This window comes from Rhinolophus sinicus, linkage group LG06 (assembly GCF_036562045.2).
Source record: "Rhinolophus sinicus isolate RSC01 linkage group LG06, ASM3656204v1, whole genome shotgun sequence".
Classification (NCBI taxonomy): Eukaryota; Metazoa; Chordata; class Mammalia; order Chiroptera; family Rhinolophidae; genus Rhinolophus; species Rhinolophus sinicus.
Window position 1 is genome coordinate 90,502,376 of NC_133756.1, and position 18,857 is coordinate 90,521,232.

General features: G+C 37.8%; 1 protein-coding gene across 2 annotated transcripts in view; it reads right to left on the minus strand.

The window, feature by feature from the left end:
* Window positions 1–1,944: 1,944 nt before the first annotated feature.
* DDX10 (DEAD-box helicase 10) overlaps window positions 1,945–18,857 on the minus strand; it is a 289,111-nt gene continuing 272,198 nt past the window's right edge. Inside the window, exon 18 of one of the 2 annotated variants that reach the window (XM_019714905.2) lies at window positions 1,945–2,607. In XM_019714905.2, the coding sequence (XP_019570464.2) occupies window positions 2,430–2,607 (178 nt within the window). In that variant the 3' untranslated portion in view covers window positions 1,945–2,429. Of the gene's footprint in view, window positions 2,611–18,857 lie in introns of both variants that reach the window. The other variant, XM_019714904.2, reaches the window with a different exon arrangement.

Here is an 18,857-nt window from a genome sequence, read left to right on the forward strand (position 1 = left end):
GCAGGCACTGGGTAATATGGTGTAAAACACGTCTGCCCTGGGCTGTCTGATCAGCAGAGGCTGTGGAAGAAAATCAGACTATGATCACACATCTAGTTAAAACAATCCTAAAAAATATGAAATAGGGTTTTCAAATCTCAGTTGTAGGCTCTTTCCCCTCTACCACCACCTCCCATCCTTCCCTTACTCCCTACACTTCCAGGAACGCCTGCGTCCTCTCGCAGACTCCAACAGTCATGGAGGTGACTTTCCATGTTCAGGGTATTACAAATGCGGTAACAAAATTAATTACATTTAATTAAACTTATCCATTCTTTATAGCACCAAACAAATTGGAAACGCTGTGTTAAGCTTATGAGATGGCAGTCCCCCAAAGGGTTCCGCTGCCGGGGGCATCTGCTCCCAGAGACGGAGGGGATATTCGGGATCATCTTACATGAGTGAGTCTCATGAATGGCCTCTCAGCCTCAGATACGCATCAGGCAAGAATTCGTCTCTGGGTCCCAGGCCAAGCAGCTACCTATGTCCTCCCTCCTTCCTACATTCCAGCAACAGCCTTCTCACTCAGATAATCTTCTTCTTTCCTCCTCTTCTTTCCATAATGCACTAAAATTATGAATTTGTTTTCCTCTTTCCTCTATTATATGGTAGCAGGGGAGGCAACTGTTTGTATTTGTCAAAAGTACAGGGCTTGGTATATGGCAGTTTCTGAATTAATTAACATTTACTGAATGAATGAATCCTCTTGGTTGCTGGTTATATGTGTTTCTCTCACCTAGTGTACTAATCTGTTTTTTCTGTGATAACGCCCCAAGTCTCAGTGGATTTCTTGCTCCACAGGTTGGAGAGGTGACTGTGGTAGCTGCAGGTTTCTGTCAATGTCTTCTCACCTTGTGCACAGACTAAAGCAGTGGCCTCTCTTTGGTCCATGCTGGTCTCAAGATGGAAGGTAGGACTGTAAGAGGGCTGATGGAAACAGTAATGCATCTTAAAGCCTCTGCTTAAACTGGAACAGTCACTTCTACCACATCCCAAGGGCTAAAGTAAGTTAGGTGGCCAAGTCCAATATCAGTGGCATGGAAAAAATATGCTTCCCAGAGGGAGGGAGGGGGCTGGAGTGAATATTTGCTAAACAAGAATATCATCTACCATGCATTGTTACCCAAGCTTTCTATCAACACTATTTTGATGTTCTAATTAGCTTTTAAAATCAGAAAACTAAAGTCCCCTACAACGTATATACAGGGGGTGCCAAAAAAAATGTATACACATTTTAAGAAAAAGCTGTATTAAAATGATAACAAAATATGAATACAAGTCACATTTGATTTCTGCAATTATAAAAGATGCTCAAACTGGTTACCACCAGCATCCAGACACTTCTGATTATGGTAAACGACTGCTTGAGCAACACTGACCAAAGTGTCCACTTGTATACAATTTTGGCACCCCTGGTATTAAAGTCAGGATCCATTCAGTTCCAGGGACAGAAAATAACTCAAAGTAGTTTATGCAAAAAGGAAAGTTACCAACCCATGACCTCACTGGGAAGTACCAGGAGTAGATTCAATTGAAGCCCAGGGGCTCAAACAATGCCCTCAGGCCTCTCTCCATCTCTTCACTCTGTTCATCTCAGTGTGTTGATCTTATTCTCCCAAAGGTCTCAGAGGTGGTTTCCATTTGCTGGAGACAGGGGCTAAGGCACCTGCAAGACCTACAAACTACTAGGTGCTAAGAGATCAGGTTTTAGATCACCAAGTTTACGATTCAGGTTTTCTATCGATTTTATAAATGATAGCTAGCAAATCTACCAGTGTAAGTTAAATGAGAAGGCTAATTTAAGAATATGGGAAATTCACTGTTTCAGGATTTGGCCAAACATTTAATCTTAAGAACCTTCCCTTGAGAGTGTTCTCTTATTATTGGACACAATGAAACCAATAATTTTATAGGAAATACGTTTATTATTGATCATCTCAATTCAAAAATACTCATTCTTTCTTAGGGCTGGTCCATCATATTCTGTATCCTTAAACGTATTAAATAACCAAAATTATGAGCAATTTTATTTAACAGTACATAGACACTTCTGTAAGATAAACAACACAAGAATTCCTAACAATGAAACAGGCTCTCCAGAATGTGCCATTAAAACAAAGGAGGCATTTTCAATCACAAGATATAGGAACCCATGGATAAAATCTAACAGAGCACATGCTGGAAAATGGGATCAAAAAATGTTATGATCCACCCTCACCTTGTTTGCTGTGGGAAGGCATAGGCACCGCTTGTGAAAGGGGATTAGGATATGGTCACTTCTGTCTGGAGAATGGGTCCTTTGGGCACGGGACTCACGTTATCTAAGTTCCCCAACTTGCCCATGTAATTATGACCAGAGGTTTTAAGGAGAAGACAAGAGCAGGAAGTATTTAGCTTTGACTTTTGAGCAGATGTAACACCAGCTCTTCATCCTCTGCTAAAGACAGGCCCGTATCCAAAGGCTCTAAGGTTTCCCACTTGGCCTTCTTCCTGTTACGACTTGTGGGTCCCGTGTCTTCCACTTGACTGTTGTTCCTTTTCCTCATGCCCTGCTTCTTCTTGGTAACACTGCTGAGAACAAAGCCAATGATTTACTTCATAAATAATTAAATTCATTATTATGAAACCAAACACTCAAAATAGAATAAAATTACCAGTAATAGTTGGTAAAGTAATATTATTATTATTATTATTATTATTATTATTATTTAAGAGGGAAAGAAACTATAACTTCAGGATATCTGTGTCATAAGTACCTCCCATTTAATGGATGGGAAGAGAAGGCCTGTCTCTCACGCACTGGGCACTGTACACGGTAGTCTGCACACACTGTCTTTTCCAATTCTCACAATTCTAGGAAACTGGGGATGTATTATCCACAATCTGAAAACACTGAGAGGTACATAGTCTGGCTCCAGACCAGCTCCAATCTGTGCTTGTCCTGCCTCATCAAACCATCTCTATTTAAGGTTGGGTTACCCGGTAGGTAGCAGTCTGTGGGCTAACAGATTATCAGGATACCAGGTGCTAATTCTAATATCTCTGCATGAAGTGGTGACATATAGATCACAAAGAAAACAGAACCTAAAACATTAAATTACAAATTATTTAGGACACCAAATAAATTTTCCCATTTAAAATTGGTCTCTTAAGTCCTACACAGTCTTGAGAAATCATAAACATTATTACTGCATTCTGCACACACCCTGAGGCACAAACCTTAAAAATAAAGCTAACTTCTGAAGATAGAGGCAATCATTTGATACATTAAAAATAAAAAAGGCAAAACCTCCTCAAAAAATTTTGAGATACTGTCATCATGTTCAAAGATGACCCAATTATTGGATACAAAATTAAAAACTAAAGAACCCATCTATTAGCAATGGCAGTAACAACGATTCAGTATGGGTTTACTAAGGGTCTGGCACTGTGCTGCATCCTTTACGCAGGTTACATCATTTATCTTCATGAAAATCCTTGGTGTGTGAAGTATTAGCCTCATTCTACAGTGAGGTTAAGAGAGGTTAAATGACTGGATCCAGATTTTACACTCGGGGTTCACACCCAGATCTAGATGACTAAATTCAGCTCAAAGCCAGGCTACTGAAAGCAATTTGAGTTTACTCGCTTTAGTCAACATTTGGAGGACAAAACTAGCTGTGAAAGAGCATTGGTTAGGCATCAACACAGTCAGAGCCTGGCCAACCAACTATTATAATACGTCTAAGTCTTAGATTCCTTATCTGTGAAGATGAGGATTACATAATTTACTTAGCAGAACTGCTATAAGAATTAAATAAAATTACGTAAGTACAAGAACATAGCAGTGCTAAATCCATGGTAGTTTCCTTGCTGCCTATAAACAACTTCCTTTCAAATAAGTGCTTACGTTGATGTTTTATAAGAGCAAAAAAAATCATCATAGAACTTACATTACAGTCCAAGCATACGATGTAGTCCCAAAGAGAACTGCTCAAGTTTCAATGGACTCTATTACTCCTTAAGAAGAGAGCTTGGATAGCAAAGTGAATGTGCCTAATCAGCATATACATTTATGACCAGCCTGAAGCAAAACTAAATAACTTTCCCATTTACCTCCCAGAAATGCCCAACGCCCTTACTCAGCAGCCATACTCTCACCATCGGAGGAAAGACAAACTACTAGTCAACACTATGAGGTTATTTAAAGCCACAAATAACTGCATTTTTAAATAGTGCCTGGAAAGATGGATACGAAAGTGTTCCCTATGATGGGAATTCAGTTGGCAAAGAAATAATTCTTAGTGCAAAGGGGCCTCATAAAAAGTATTGAGTCCTAATCTGCTTGAGTATGGCCAGTTCTGTGCCAATTCCATTGGGCTAGAGTGCTGTGATTTATTTGGTATAAGATAATACTTATTTTTACCCTGCCTGTACTTCAAGTGCATGTCAGAGCAGCTCATCAGAAGTAGCCTAATTAGTGGGCTTTACTAATGCATCTTTTATTAATGTGCTCCTGCACATTATATTCCCTGCAGGAAATAGCTGGTTTGGATAATAAAAGAAAGATGAGAAATTTACACAGCCCAAATATTTTCATGATTAGCCGCTTTGCTCCTTTGTGGACCAGTTCAAATTCAAGAAAGATATTTTATACTACTTTCCACAGCAAGTAAGTGGTAATTTTTATATTAAATTATTAAACAATAATATAGATATTCTACATGTAATTCACCCCAAGGGAGGATAATGTAATGCATTAGAGAACACTCAGTAAGCAGAGAGCAAAATATGGTCACAATCTGGTCTCTTCAGAAAGACCGCTTCCAAACGGTGTGGCATTGGACAGTGATATGGCTGAATAATGCATTCTTTGTTCACTTCCCCTCCCGACAACAATCTGGCATCCACCCACAGACAACAGTGCTCTCGTGGGAGCTGTGGGATGTAGCACTATACGCCCAGGGACCTGGGAGGAGTCTTACCCAACTATGTGTTGGATGATAAGCAGGCAGACCTGGGTCCTGGCTGTGAGCCCCGCCATGTCCCATGAACCAGATGCAGCCCCTCTTGGCTGTGGGGAGTGCTGCCTTAGATAGTCACTTAGAGACAGGAGAGCTTTGTGGGAGTCCTAGTTTCCAGGGGAGAAGTTCCAACACAACTGGAGCAAAAACTATGAATTTGGATTCACTGGAGAGAGTTTGGAACAGTTGGACTTTACACACATCAGCCTCCCCCAAGGTAGCACAGCTCAGGGCCAAGAGAGATGTTCTCTGCCTGTGATTTTTCTCATGGAGGAAAGTGAGAGCATGTGAGTGAGTGCCCGGCTTCCTAGCTGTATGGGATGTTGCTAAAGAGGCCCAATTCTCCCTCACCCCATCCAGAACACTAAATCCTGAGCTGCATGACTGGGGGTTAAGAAGAGGCTAGGAGAACAGGAGCTAGAACTCTGAGGGAATTAAAAGGGTGCGGATCCTACTAACTGCATCATCTATTCCAACAAGAAGCTCGTCCATGAACCACTGGAAATGCCTCACCTGTGGATCCCTCCTATTGGCCCATGGGTACCCCCAGCACTCTGCATGCCTCACCCACACACACCCCCATCCTGTGGCCAGCTCCTTCCCAAGAGCAGCAGTGAGAGTGAGCTTTGCCAGACGGCTGGTGAACATGTGCAGATAGCCAACCTAAATCTATGAACCAGGGAGAGATCATAAACTTCAGCTTTAGGGCCACCCCTGAGAAAGCAAAAGGGAAGTGGGTCAACACACAATCTAGCCTTGTGTGTTGCAGGATTGAGAGAAGGCATAGGAGCTTAAAATTCTTCCTCAAGAGGGAGCAAGAAGTATAGATATAGGCAGAACATTCCACTGAAGAGTAACAGAATAAATATTCTTCACAGGTTCACATGAAACATTCTTCATGATAGAGCATATGATAAGTTACAAAACGTGTGTTAGCAAATTGAAGACTAAAATCATACCAAGTATCTTTTCTGACCACAATGGTATGAAACTAGAAATTAATACAAATAAATTGCAAAATTCACAAACATGTGGAAATTAAACAACACAGTCCTCAACAACCAATGGATTCAGATGGAATCAAAAGGTAAATAAAAAACTATCTTGAAACAAAAAATAAAAGAAATAGAATATACCAAAATATATGGTATGCAGCAAAAGCAGTTCTAAGAGGGACATTTATAGTGATAAATAACTACAGTAAGAAAAAAGAAAGATCTCAAATAAATACCCTCACTTTACACCTCAAGGAATTAAAAAAGAATAAACTAAGCCCAAAATTAGCAGAAGGAAGTAAATGACAAAGATCAGAAAGGAAATAAATGAAATAGAGACCAGAACAAAAAATAGAAAAGATCAACAAAACTAAAACTAGTTTTTTGAAAAGATAAAAAAGTTGACAAACCTTTAGCTAGCCATAAAAAAGGATAATAAAACGCAAATAAAATCAGAAATGAAAGAGGAAACATTACAACTGATTACACAAAAATACAAAGAATTATAAAAACTACTACAAAAAATTATATGCCAACAAATTGCATAAGCAAGAAAAAATGAATGAATGCCTAGAAACTTACAACCTACAAAGACTGAATTATGAAGAAATAGACAATCTGAAGAGATTCATAACAAATAAGAACATTGAATCAGTAATCAAAATCTCCCAACAAACAAAAGTCCAAGACCAGATAGCTTCACTGGGGAGTTGAATTCACTGGGGAATTCTACCAAACATTTAAAGGAGAATTAACACCAATCCTTAAACTCATCCAAAAAACATTGCCAAACTCATTTTCCAAGGCCACCATTACCCTAATACCAAAGCCAGGTAAGGGTACTACAAGAAAACTACAGGTCAATATCCCTGATGAATATAGATGTAAAAATTCTCAACAAAGTACTAGCAAGCTAAATTCAATAGCACATTAAAAGGATCATACACTATGATCAAGTAGGATTTATCCCTGGGATGCAAGCATGGTTCAACACACCCAAATCAATAAATGTGATTCACATTAATAGAATGAAAGTTGAAAATCACATGATCATAGCAATAGATGCAGAAAAACCACTTGATAAAGTTCAACATACATTTATGATAAAAATCAATAAATTGGGTATTTATTGAATGTACCTCAACATAATAAAAGCCCTATATGACAAGCCTACAATTAATATCATACTCAATGGTAAATGGTTGAAAGCTTTTCCTCTAAGATCAGGAACAAGACAAGGATACCCACCCAGTCTCACCACTCCCATTCAACATTGTACTGGACTTCCCAGCAAGAGAATTAGGCAAGAAAAAGAAATAAAAGGTATCTACATCAGAAAGGAAGAAGTAAAACTGTCATTGTTTGTAGACGATATGACCTTCTATACAGAAAATCCTAAAGACTACCAAATCTGTTAGAACTAATCAGTGAATACAGTAAAGTTCCAGGCTATATAAACCAGTAGTGCTTCTATATACTAATAGTGAATTACCTGAAAAAGAAATAAAGTATCCCATTCACAAAGCATCAAAAACAACGAAATTCTTAGAAATAAATGTAACCAAGGAGGTGAAAGATCTATACACTGAAAACTATAATGCTTTGATGAAAGAAACCGAAGAAGACACGAATAAATGGGAAGACATGCAGTGTTCATGGAGCAGAAGAATTAATATTGTTAAAATGGCCATACCACCCAAAGCCATCTATAGATTCAATGTAATCTCTATCAAGTTCTGATGACATTTGCAGAGAAATACTTCTAAAAATCCTGAAATTTGTATGGAACCACAAAAGACCCTATATAGCCAAAGTGATCCTGAGAAAGAACAAAGCTGAAGGAATCACACATTCAGATTTCAAATTACATTACAGAGCTTTATTAATAAAAAATAATACAGTATGGGTATAAAAACAGACACATAGGCCAACAGAACAGAATTGAGAGCCCAGAAATAAACTCTCACATATACAGTCAACTAGTATTTGACAAGAGAGCCAAGAATACTCAATGGGGAAAAAGACAGTCTCTTCAATAAATAGTATTAGAAAAACTAGATAACCATATGCAGAAGAATAAAATTGGACTCCTGTCTGACATCATTCACATAAATGAACTTGAAATGGATTGAACACTGAAACATAAGACCTGAAACCGTTAAAACTCCTACAAGAAAACAGTGACAAAACTCCTTGACATGGGTCTTGGCAATTATTTTTTTGGATATGATAACAAAAGCATAAGCAACAAAAGCAAAAATAAGTGTCTACATGAAACTACAAAGCTTCTGCACAACAAAAGAAACAATCAACAAAATGAAAAGGCAACCTATAGAATGGAAGGAAACATTTGTTAACCACACATCTGATAAGGGGTTAATATCCAAAATATTTAAGGAAGTTATATAACTCAATAGCAAAAAATCAAACAATCTGATTTAAAAACAGGCGGAGAAACTGAATAGACATTTTTCCAAAGACGACATACAGATGGCCAACAGGTATATGAAAAGATGCTCGATATTATTAATCACCAGGGAAATGCAAATCAAAGCCACAATGAGATATCACCTCACTCCTGTTAGCATGGCTGTCATCAACAAGACAAGAGATAAATGCTGGTGAGGCTGTGGAGAAAGGGAACCCTCGTGCAGTTGGTGGGATTGTAAATTGGCACAACCACTACTGAAAACAATATGGAAGTTCTTCAAAAAATTATAAATAGAACTATCATATAATCCCACTTCTGGGTATATACCCAAAGGAAATGAAATCAGGATCCCGAAGAAATGTCTGCACTTCCATGTTCACTGCAGCATTATTCAGGACAGCCAATATATAGAAACAAGCTAAATGTCCATGAATAGATAAATGGATAAAGATATCACACACACGCGCGCGTACACACGCACAAATATTATTCAGCCATGAGAAGGAAATCCTGCCATTTGTGACAAAATGATTGGTCTTTGAGGGTTTTATGCTAAATGAAATAAGTCAGACAGAGAAAGACAAACACTATATGTTATCACTTATATGTGGTATGTGAAAAAGCTTGAATTTATAGCAACAGAGAATAGAATGGTGATTATCAGGGGTTGAGGGGGTGGAGGAAATGGTCTCCCCATTGTTGGTGAAAAGGTCTAAACTTCCACTTATAAGATGAATAAGCTCTGGGGTCTAACATACAGTGTGGTGACTATAGTTAAAATATTATATATTTGAAAGCTGCTAAGAGAGTAGATCTTAAATGTTCTCACCAAATACACAAAAATGGTAAGTATGCGATGGTGTTAGCCAGCATTAAGGTGGTAATCATTTCACTATATGTATCAAATCAACACGTACACCTTAAACTTACACATGGTACATGTCAATTATACCTCAAAGCTGAGGGGGTGAGGTGGAGGTGGGGATCAAATTCATGAAAGTATAGAAGCCTCTATTTTACTTATATCCTGATGAATTAATTAGGCAGAAGGCTTCTGACTCCATCTAGTTAATGTTCACCAGGAGCTTACTGGCTCCATTTAAGCACTGGGACTTCTCTGTTATTGCTTAATAGTCTAATTGTATGTAACAGTGAGTTCTAGTTTCTTGGTGCCTTAAGGCAGCACATCATTAGTGCAGTTTCCCAAATAAACGGGGGAACCTTCTGAAGGTCTGCTGAAAGAAAGAAACAGAAACACAGGTGCGAAACAGCGGTAACCCCAGTGAGTGCCCTTCATGAAGTAAGTGTGCTCCACGGATCTGAGGGAGGTAAGGAGGCTCACGACAGGAACTGACAGCTTGTAGTGGCCTACGAAACAGGCCAGGAGTTTGAACCTGAGCTCTACACCTTATTTTTATATCAGTACTTCTGTGTGACTTAAAGTGCTGAACTCTCTCCACATTCTTCAAATATATGAGGTAAGTGTCAAAGGGACCATACTACTGCTCAGCATTAAGAGAGTACAACACATTGGCTGATAAAAACACAACTAAAAGAGCAAAAGCGTGGCTCAAGCACCAAAAGCCCTATTGCTATAAAAGCAAAACAATCAAAGCAAAAGATTCAGAGCCTCTAATCTTTCAATAATCCAAATAATAAAGAGATTTATGGTGTGTCATTTGAAGGACCAATCACATAACAAAACACAAAGAAAAATATCACAATGGAACGTGTACCTTGAACCAACAACTGGGAAATTCTACTGCAATGACTTTGAAATTTTAGTGAAAATGGGTATATGAAAGCTTGTCACAATAGCCAAAATAAACATTTGAGCCAATTTATTCATTGTTAACTAAGAAAAAGATGTAACATTTGAATGTGATTTCAGTTTTAAAATCTTAATATATTAATAATTGAGTTTTAAATAAAATACATGTAACTTTTTTACTTTCTGATTTCTCTGAAACCAAAGTTCAAAATTCTCTCAGAAAGTGAAATGACTGTACAGTAGGTTTGAATTCCTGGTTTCAACATTTTATTTTTGTCAGGTACTTGGAGTTACCTAGTCACGCAGAATAAGCGTGTAGTCTGTGTTACATGTATGAGAAACAAATCAAGGAGGTCGGCCTTCCTCCTGGCCCCTCTGCCCAGCACTCCGCATACATGGTCTTTACTCATGAAATCAGAGACATTTCCTGTGTGTTCCCATGGGTGCCCCTCTGTAAGCGTGGCACTTCCCTCCAGCTGGGTTATCCATTGCTTCAAGACTCATCTTCATTTCCTCATCTCCTATTAAAAGTGATCTCTTTTCTCTGAATTCCTACAGCTCTAATTGTTTATTAGTCATTTAGTACCTAGCCTTGCTACTTTCTAATACTAAAGTGATTTTTTTTCACCTGCGTGCATCTTAACTCCCAATTAAAATGAAAACTCCTGGGTGGGAATGTAAATTACTACAACCACCTTTCAAAAGTCATTCAAGTATGCATGCCCAGCAATTTCTCTCTGGGAATTTATCCCCAGGAAATAATTAGGGAGTATAAAGATTTAGTTACAGGATATTCAAGGCAAAGCTATTTGTGATTTCTGAAAGTTGGATACCCAAATGTCCAATCGTAAGGGATTAATTTGTTATATACAGTGATAGAAGTACAACTGACTCGGTTGTACTCTTAAAACCTATGTATTTTTACTAACCTTTGTCACCCAAAAAAATTTTAATAAAAAATCCATCAAAAAAAAAAAAAAGATGCAGCTATTAAAAATAATATCGCAGGAATTTATTGACACAAAACACTTATAAAATCAATATAGAAAGAGAGTATATATCTTTGTTTAAAAAAGGCTACATGTATATTTGCATAGAAAAAGATCTGGAAAAAATTTTTAAATGTTCTTTTTGCTGAAATACGTGTTTTCTGATTTTTCTGTAATAAACTTGTATTGCTCTTTGCAATAAGAAGAGAAACTTAAATTTGAAGGAAAAAGTTGTTTGGGGCAGCTAAATGTATATCAATTATTCTTCAAAGTTCAACAAAGTTCAGAAGCATCGAGAGTACGTGTACTACATAAGCATCAGCCTGGATCTCTGGATCCATAGACGTATGGGGAGAGGTGAGAATTAAGTCAGGATAGATGGGTCATCGGTTATTTTCAGTATTTCAAAACACCTGAAACTGTGTACCACAGACTAAATTCTAGTATTTCTTTGCTTTTGGCTAGAATTATATTAACTGAGCTTTGTAAATACTTGACACCCCAGAAGGTTGAGTGGGTTGGAAATTATGTCTATGTTAATAAAACAAATGTGAAACATTAAGTATTAACTGTCTTGAAAGACAGAAATCTTTTAAAACATAGGGATCATTAGGGTTGTCTGTGATGTTGAAAAGGTTGTAAGTCATGTTATAGACGTGAGAACGGTGCTCCGTAGACCACATGGAGAAAATTGTGGGAGTTTGGATAGTTTTACTTTTCAGTTTTCTACATAGGCTTCTAAGGACAAGAATGATTTCCATGTCCATTAACCATCAAGAAAAAAAGTTAAAAACCAGTCTTTTTAAATCAAGGTTCTTGTTGAAACATCATATGTCAACAACCTCAATGTCTCACATGTAACATTCCTCCCATTCCTGCCAACCCTACACATGCTGAAAGGAGGATTCTTTGTAAAGCACACTTTGCTCTTGTAATTCCTTCTCAACACTTCCGTGACTGCCTCTAGAATTATTTAGTATACTACTTAAGGACTCTCGTGATCGTGGCACAGGCCTGCCTCTGTAACCTACTCCTCACTGTACATACCGATCTTTTGGACTTATTGGCCCCTGAACATGCTCTAGGTCCTCAACTTCTTTGCTCTCCATTTAGAATTCCCTCCTTCTGTTTCACAACCCAGTTCCAATATTACCAATATCATCCTCAAAGATTCCATCTTGTATGACTACACATTATGCACTGTTTGTGCCTCTCCCATGCACTCATTCTGAATGACATCACAGCACAGATCCCATCCTTTTGCCTACTTAAGCCTTAGCTTTGTGAAGTCTGGGGATGTTCGTCTTCTTCATCTCTGAGTCACTCAATAAATGTCCACTCATCTAAATGATAGAAATCATGACCTTGTTGGGGTTGTCTGAGTCCTGAAAACTACCACCACTGCAATGAAGAAAGGAACGTTTCGACAGACGTTGCTTCTAATTTGATTTCCAGCACAGTCACAGAGGTCCCTTACCCTGGGAGCACCCCCGAGCACTCAGTGCCATCTGTGACAGCACAAGCTCCTGTCTGCTAACCAAGCCTGCTTTTAATAGCACAAGTTCCCGCTGTTCTAAATTTTGCCTTTGCATATGTTACTTACAATTACATAAATGGTCACATTATCGCTACATTCAGTAACTTAGTTTTCCAAATATATGACTTCTGCTGAGTTAACACCCAGTCAGTGGACAGTTAAAATTTTACCATTATTGCAGCTTCCGCATGAGCCCTAATGGGCAAGCATCTAAATTTTAAGTAGTTACAGGTTGATCAGTATCACTCCTTGACTGTATCTTCTTATTGCCTCTTCCTCAGTCCATTACTTAAATATCAACAGTTCCAGATTCCATCCTTGGCCCTCTCCTATTATCATTTTACATATTCATTCTGAGCATTCTCATCCAGTTCAGTGTTTCAACTACCTTCCACAATGCTGATGACTTTAAAAATACCCGCCTTTAGCCTAGACTTCTTGCCTCACCACCAGGTCAGCATTTAACCAGCTCCTGGATATCTCCACCCACATTTCCCAAAGCACCTCAAACCCAACATGCCCCTCACTACTACCCGTTTTCCCCACTCTGTTCTTCCTCCCATATTTCTCTTTTGAGTGAACTGTTAACACTCCCACTGAAAGCCTGGAAGTCATGCTCTAACAACCTTCCCTTTCACATCCTTAGTTTAACCGATTATTTCCTCACTAATCTCTCTCAAATCCACCGAATTTTCCTAGTGCCTCTGCAACTACCTTAATTTAGGCTTCGTTATTCATTCCCCTCCTTCACCTGACTCAGCTCTGAGAAGCCTTTCTGGACCATCCCAATCCAGGCAAAGTGCCCTCTTAGTTGCCCACCATCTATGGCTCATCTCCATCACATCATCTGAAATGCTGTACTGAGATTGTCCATTTGCTTATCTACTTCCGCCATTAGATTCCAAGTTTCCTTGAGGACAAAAACTTTGCCTTATTCTTCTTTGTGGCCACACTGCCCTGGTGTGGCTCAATAAATGTTTCTTAAATAAATAATGAATAAACCCACTGGGCTGAGCTTCTGTACTGCTAAATATCTGACTGGCCCACTCTATATCCTATGGGTCAGATCACATTCTTACCTTCTTTGCAACATCGATGATTCACTTCAAGCCAGTACGTAGGTGGACATTTATATCCATACTGTCTTTTTTCCCCAAAGAGTGTAATGGAAATTAATTCCAAAGCAACCCAAAAGATCAAAGCCACATTTAAAAAGCATTAATGGCAGAAGGAAAATAATACTAGAAAGAAGAAGTACCCAATAACCTCAGACTCAGAAAAAGAAATGAGGCAATACAAACATTGTAGAAAGAGCCTAACTTGGCATGTTAATTCAACAAAAAAGAAATTTTAATTTTATTTGCCAACAATATACAACTCTTGTCCTCTTAAAAATGTATAACCCATGTCAAAACCTTAACCCTCAATGAAGTATGTACACCAGTCACCAAACCACTGTGGATCCAGAGAAAAACATCAGGTTCCATAAGACATGCAGTAACAGGAGAAATGTTGGTTTCCCAACACTGTCCTTGACTTTGACTCAGGATGGTGTGCCACCAGCAGATACAATATCGAGACAGAGTAAAATCAGTGAATGCTTATCAAAAACGCTAAAGAAAGCTGAAACTGAAATTGAAGTTGCTGACACAAGAGGAGGTACTACCTAATATCAATGGAAAACGAAAGTCAAAAGGCAAATCCTTAACTTTAATCTTCTTTAGAGGAGAAAGATCTTTGGACTAAAAGGGTTACAATAAACAATGGAGGAAAAGAGAAACTTTCTAAAGTGGGTAGAAATTATATGAAGCCCCTAACTGCTCTAAATGAGGTAAGTCTCTGACTCCTGAAAATTATATCTCATGCTTCGAGGACTGAAAACTGTCATATTCATTTGATCTCAGATACAATGGAGAATCCTCAAAGACTGGAGAAGGCAAAAAGAAGTTTCCATTTTTAAAACAGGTTAAAAGGTAAAATTTGCAAATTATATAAAGATTTCAACAAGATTCTAGAATAGATTACCAACTTAAAAAAAGAAGTTATTATTAAAGCAAGAGTTGGTCAGCAAACTCCATTTGAGGGTCAAATCTCCCAAGATGCCTATTTTATACATAAAGTTTTACTGGAACACAGAGACACCCACAGTTTTTATATTATCTGTGGCTGCTTAACCACTACAAAAGCAGAGCTGAGTAGCCCTCAAAGTGTAAAGCACTTACTATATAGCCCTTTACAGAAACAAAGGGCCAAGCACCTTCATTTTCGGAAAAAAGTCCCGTCCTCTTGGGGCTTTTATTGGCTCTCTACACACAACTCCCTAGCAGACTAACATTGCTTCTCTGAGTTATCAGAGCAGGAAAAGAAGTATTTAGATGTCAGCAAGGTATGCGACACAAAATAACCTTGGGGATAAAATTTAGTCAATGGATCTGAACCATAATAAAATTGCCGTAGGAGAAAGTAAAACTGAGCGATTAAAAACAATCTTCAGTTTCCTAAAGGTGTATTACAAAGGTATTTTATAGCATCCAGTCCATCACGTTTGGATCTTCTTGTCATCCCTTGCATCAAGTTTAACTGAGTATAGCTGGAAGATGCTCTAACCATGAAACCTTTTTTTTAACTTTACATGTAACTTCTGAGGAATGTACACATTTCACAATGTAAAGAATATCTCCATTCCCCTCCCCACACACTGGTCTGTTTAATGCTTAAACAGATGCTTTTTAAAAGTTACTTAACAGTGATTCAACTACTGCTCATTAAATATGGCTTTACAAAAGTTCTGGAACATATCTTTTCTGTTAACGTTAATTGGGTTATATTGGGCTGTATCATGTAAGGTAAAAGACAGCCTTTTAACCTAAGATGCTTGTGTTCCAAAAGTTTTTAAGTCGGTTGTTAAGGTACAAAACACCTTTTCATAGAAAAAAGTGGTATAAATGATAGATGAGGTTAAGGCAAATATCTAAAACCCATTAAACACACTAGGTTACTGAACCAGAGTAATCCAAGAACAGAACTATAAAACCATCATAACCCAGGCTGGTTGCTGAGCGCATGTCCTAATGATGTGGAACCACCAATGGAAAGAATTCCTGGGGAACTAAGGCAGTCAAGAAGGGATATTAGAAAGTTCAGGCCTTGGTGGGATAAGCATCTAGGACAGAAATTCTAGGAGGGAGGGATTTCTTGGTCTCTGATCGGTGAAGGGTCTCAGCAACAACAGTCTTTGTTGTTTTTATTAAATTAAGTATATTATTATTATTATTATTTGTCTTATGTCAGACAAGAACCCTTAGCTTTGTGAGACTGGGAAGAAGGTTCCTCAAAGGGCAACCCCATTCATAAGGAAAGGCTCTGTTAACTTGGAATGTCATGTTTTTGGGGACAGGATTTCACACCATGTGTAACAAAAATTCAAAAGCAAAACATTTGATTGTCAGGGACTACAGTACTTTAATAAAAAACACCTTTCTTTAAACTATACAAATTCTTAGAAAACGGCTAAAATCTAAAACATTGACACCAAATGCTAACAAGATGTGGAGCAATAGGAACTCTCATTTATTGTTGGTGAGAATGTAAAACGGTACAGCCACTTTGGAAGGCAGTTTGACAGTTTCTTACGAAACTAAACATACTCTTTTCATACAATCCAGAAATCACACTCCTTGGTATTTACCCAAAGAAACTGAAAACGTATGTCCACACAAAAACCTGCACATGAATGTTTATAGCAGCTTTATTTATAATTGCCAAAACTTGGAATCAACCAAGATGTCTTTCAACAGATGAATGAATAAACAAACTGTAGCACATACATACAATGAAATATTACTTAGTGATAAAAAAAGAAATGAGCTTTCAGTTCATGAAAAGGCAGACGAATTTTGAAAGCATACTGCTAAGTGAAAGAAGCCAATTTGAAAAGGCTACATACTGTATGATTTTTGACTAAATCACATCCTCAAAACTTTGGATAAAGTAAGAAGATAAGTGCTTGCCAGGAGCTGGGTGACAGGGAGAGGAAAGGGTGGGAGGAAAAGGAAGGAGGGATGACTAGGTGGAGCACAGAGGATTTTTAGGGCATTGGAACTATTCTGTATGATACTGTAATGGTAGATACATATTATACATCTGTCAAAACTCATAAAATGTACAAGACAAAGAATGAACCCTAATGTAAACTATGGCCTTTGGGTGATAAACATGTCAATGTAGGTTGTTCAGTGTAACAAATGGTAACAAAACAGTAACAGGAAAGGCTGTGTGGGGTAGGGGAGGCAAAGGTTATATGGGAACTCGATTTTTCATTCAATTTTTACTATGAAAACTAAAATTGCTAAAAAAAAAAGTCTATTAATAAAAAGATTTGCATAGTTCAAAAGAGTTGATACCATCCACACATTATAACTTAAATTATTAAGCATAAAAACACATTAGCATTTTCTCCTTTTATCCCCAAAGAACAACATACTGCCTTAATTTAAAACATGAATTACTTTCCAGTCTTCAGTTGGAGTACTCAGACCATCTCAACTTCACTCTTCTGTTTTCATAAACTTCACGCTGGCATACGCCTTTCCAATGCGTTGCCACTTTGTGGACTAGAACAGCAGCTGTTTCTTACCCTCATCACCTTCCATGAAGCCAACTAGCATCACTGTCAGGACAGACACATGGTTGAAGGATGATGTGGATGAAAAACAGCTGAGAAATCGTCTCTGGCAGAAACTTGCATAATCATATAGTCATGATTATGCTATTAGGGTAAATATTTAAATTTTAATAAATGTCAAACGAATTCATGGTTAGAATGTTAGGGTGAATTATTCCTTATTTATTTAAGAGAAGGCTTTCAATAGTTCTTCAGGTCTCACCTCAGGGAGGTTTTTCCTAATGACCTTATACCATGTTTCCCTGAAAATAAGACCTAGCTAGACAATCAGCTCTAATGTGTCTTTTGGAGCAAAAATTAATATAAGACCTGGTCTTATTTTACTATAATATAAGACTGGGTATAATATAATATAATATAGTACAGTATAGTATAGCATAGCATAGCATAATATAATATAATATAATATAATATAATACCAGGTCTTACATTAATTTTTGCTCCAAAAGACACATTAGAGCTGATTGTCCAGCTAGGTCTTATTTTCAGGGAAACACGGTATAAAGTGAAATCTCCCAATTCCTCCCATTACCTACAGTTACCATTTTCATGGCCCTTATCACCATATCTTTTCTACTTTTTATTTCTTTATGGTCTGTCTCCCTCACCAGAGTATAAACTTTATGAGGGCTGGGATCTAGTCTCTCTTCTTTATTGCTCTATTCCAGGAACATAATAAGCTTTGAGCTTACTGAGTGCCTGCACAATGAGACTGTTGAAGAACAGACAGGTAAAGGCGTTTCCCGTATTCCAATTTGGTGATAGGTACTCTCTGCCTGCATGCTGAATGTGATATATTGCTTGACATTATTTTCACTATAACATTCATCATTTCATCATAGTCTGTAGGATATTTTTGCAGACTGTTTTGAATAGAGGGCCTGCCATGTTGCATATCTGGGGCTTAATGAATGATTCTGATGAGGCAAAAAATGGAAAGCAGATTTCCCAGAGAACATTAAATTCTATTCTTGTAAATATATGTAACTCATTTTAAAACTCTTACCACAGTTTTGCTTTTAGTAATTAAAATTATTACCATAAATTAGTGATCCTATTATATATCATACTCTGCTTTCTTTTTACCTTCATTAGAGCTTCATGATAACCCTGAAACATAAGAATTATCTTCATTTGACGAAGAAAACTGACACTCAGAGAGATTAAGTAACTTGTCTGTGGTCTACAACTTATAGAGGAAGTAAGATTCTTAGAAAAGATACAGGTCTTAAGATTCAGGTCTGTTTATCTGACTCCAAAAGCCAGTTGTCCCACGGGGCCAAGTCTCCTGCCTTTGTTCAAATACAGATTTCATTTCACACAACTCCTACCTGCAAAGTTTACGATAACATGGCACGTAGACCACTATATCCAAGCTCTATGCAGTGGGACATGTAGGCAAGGCATT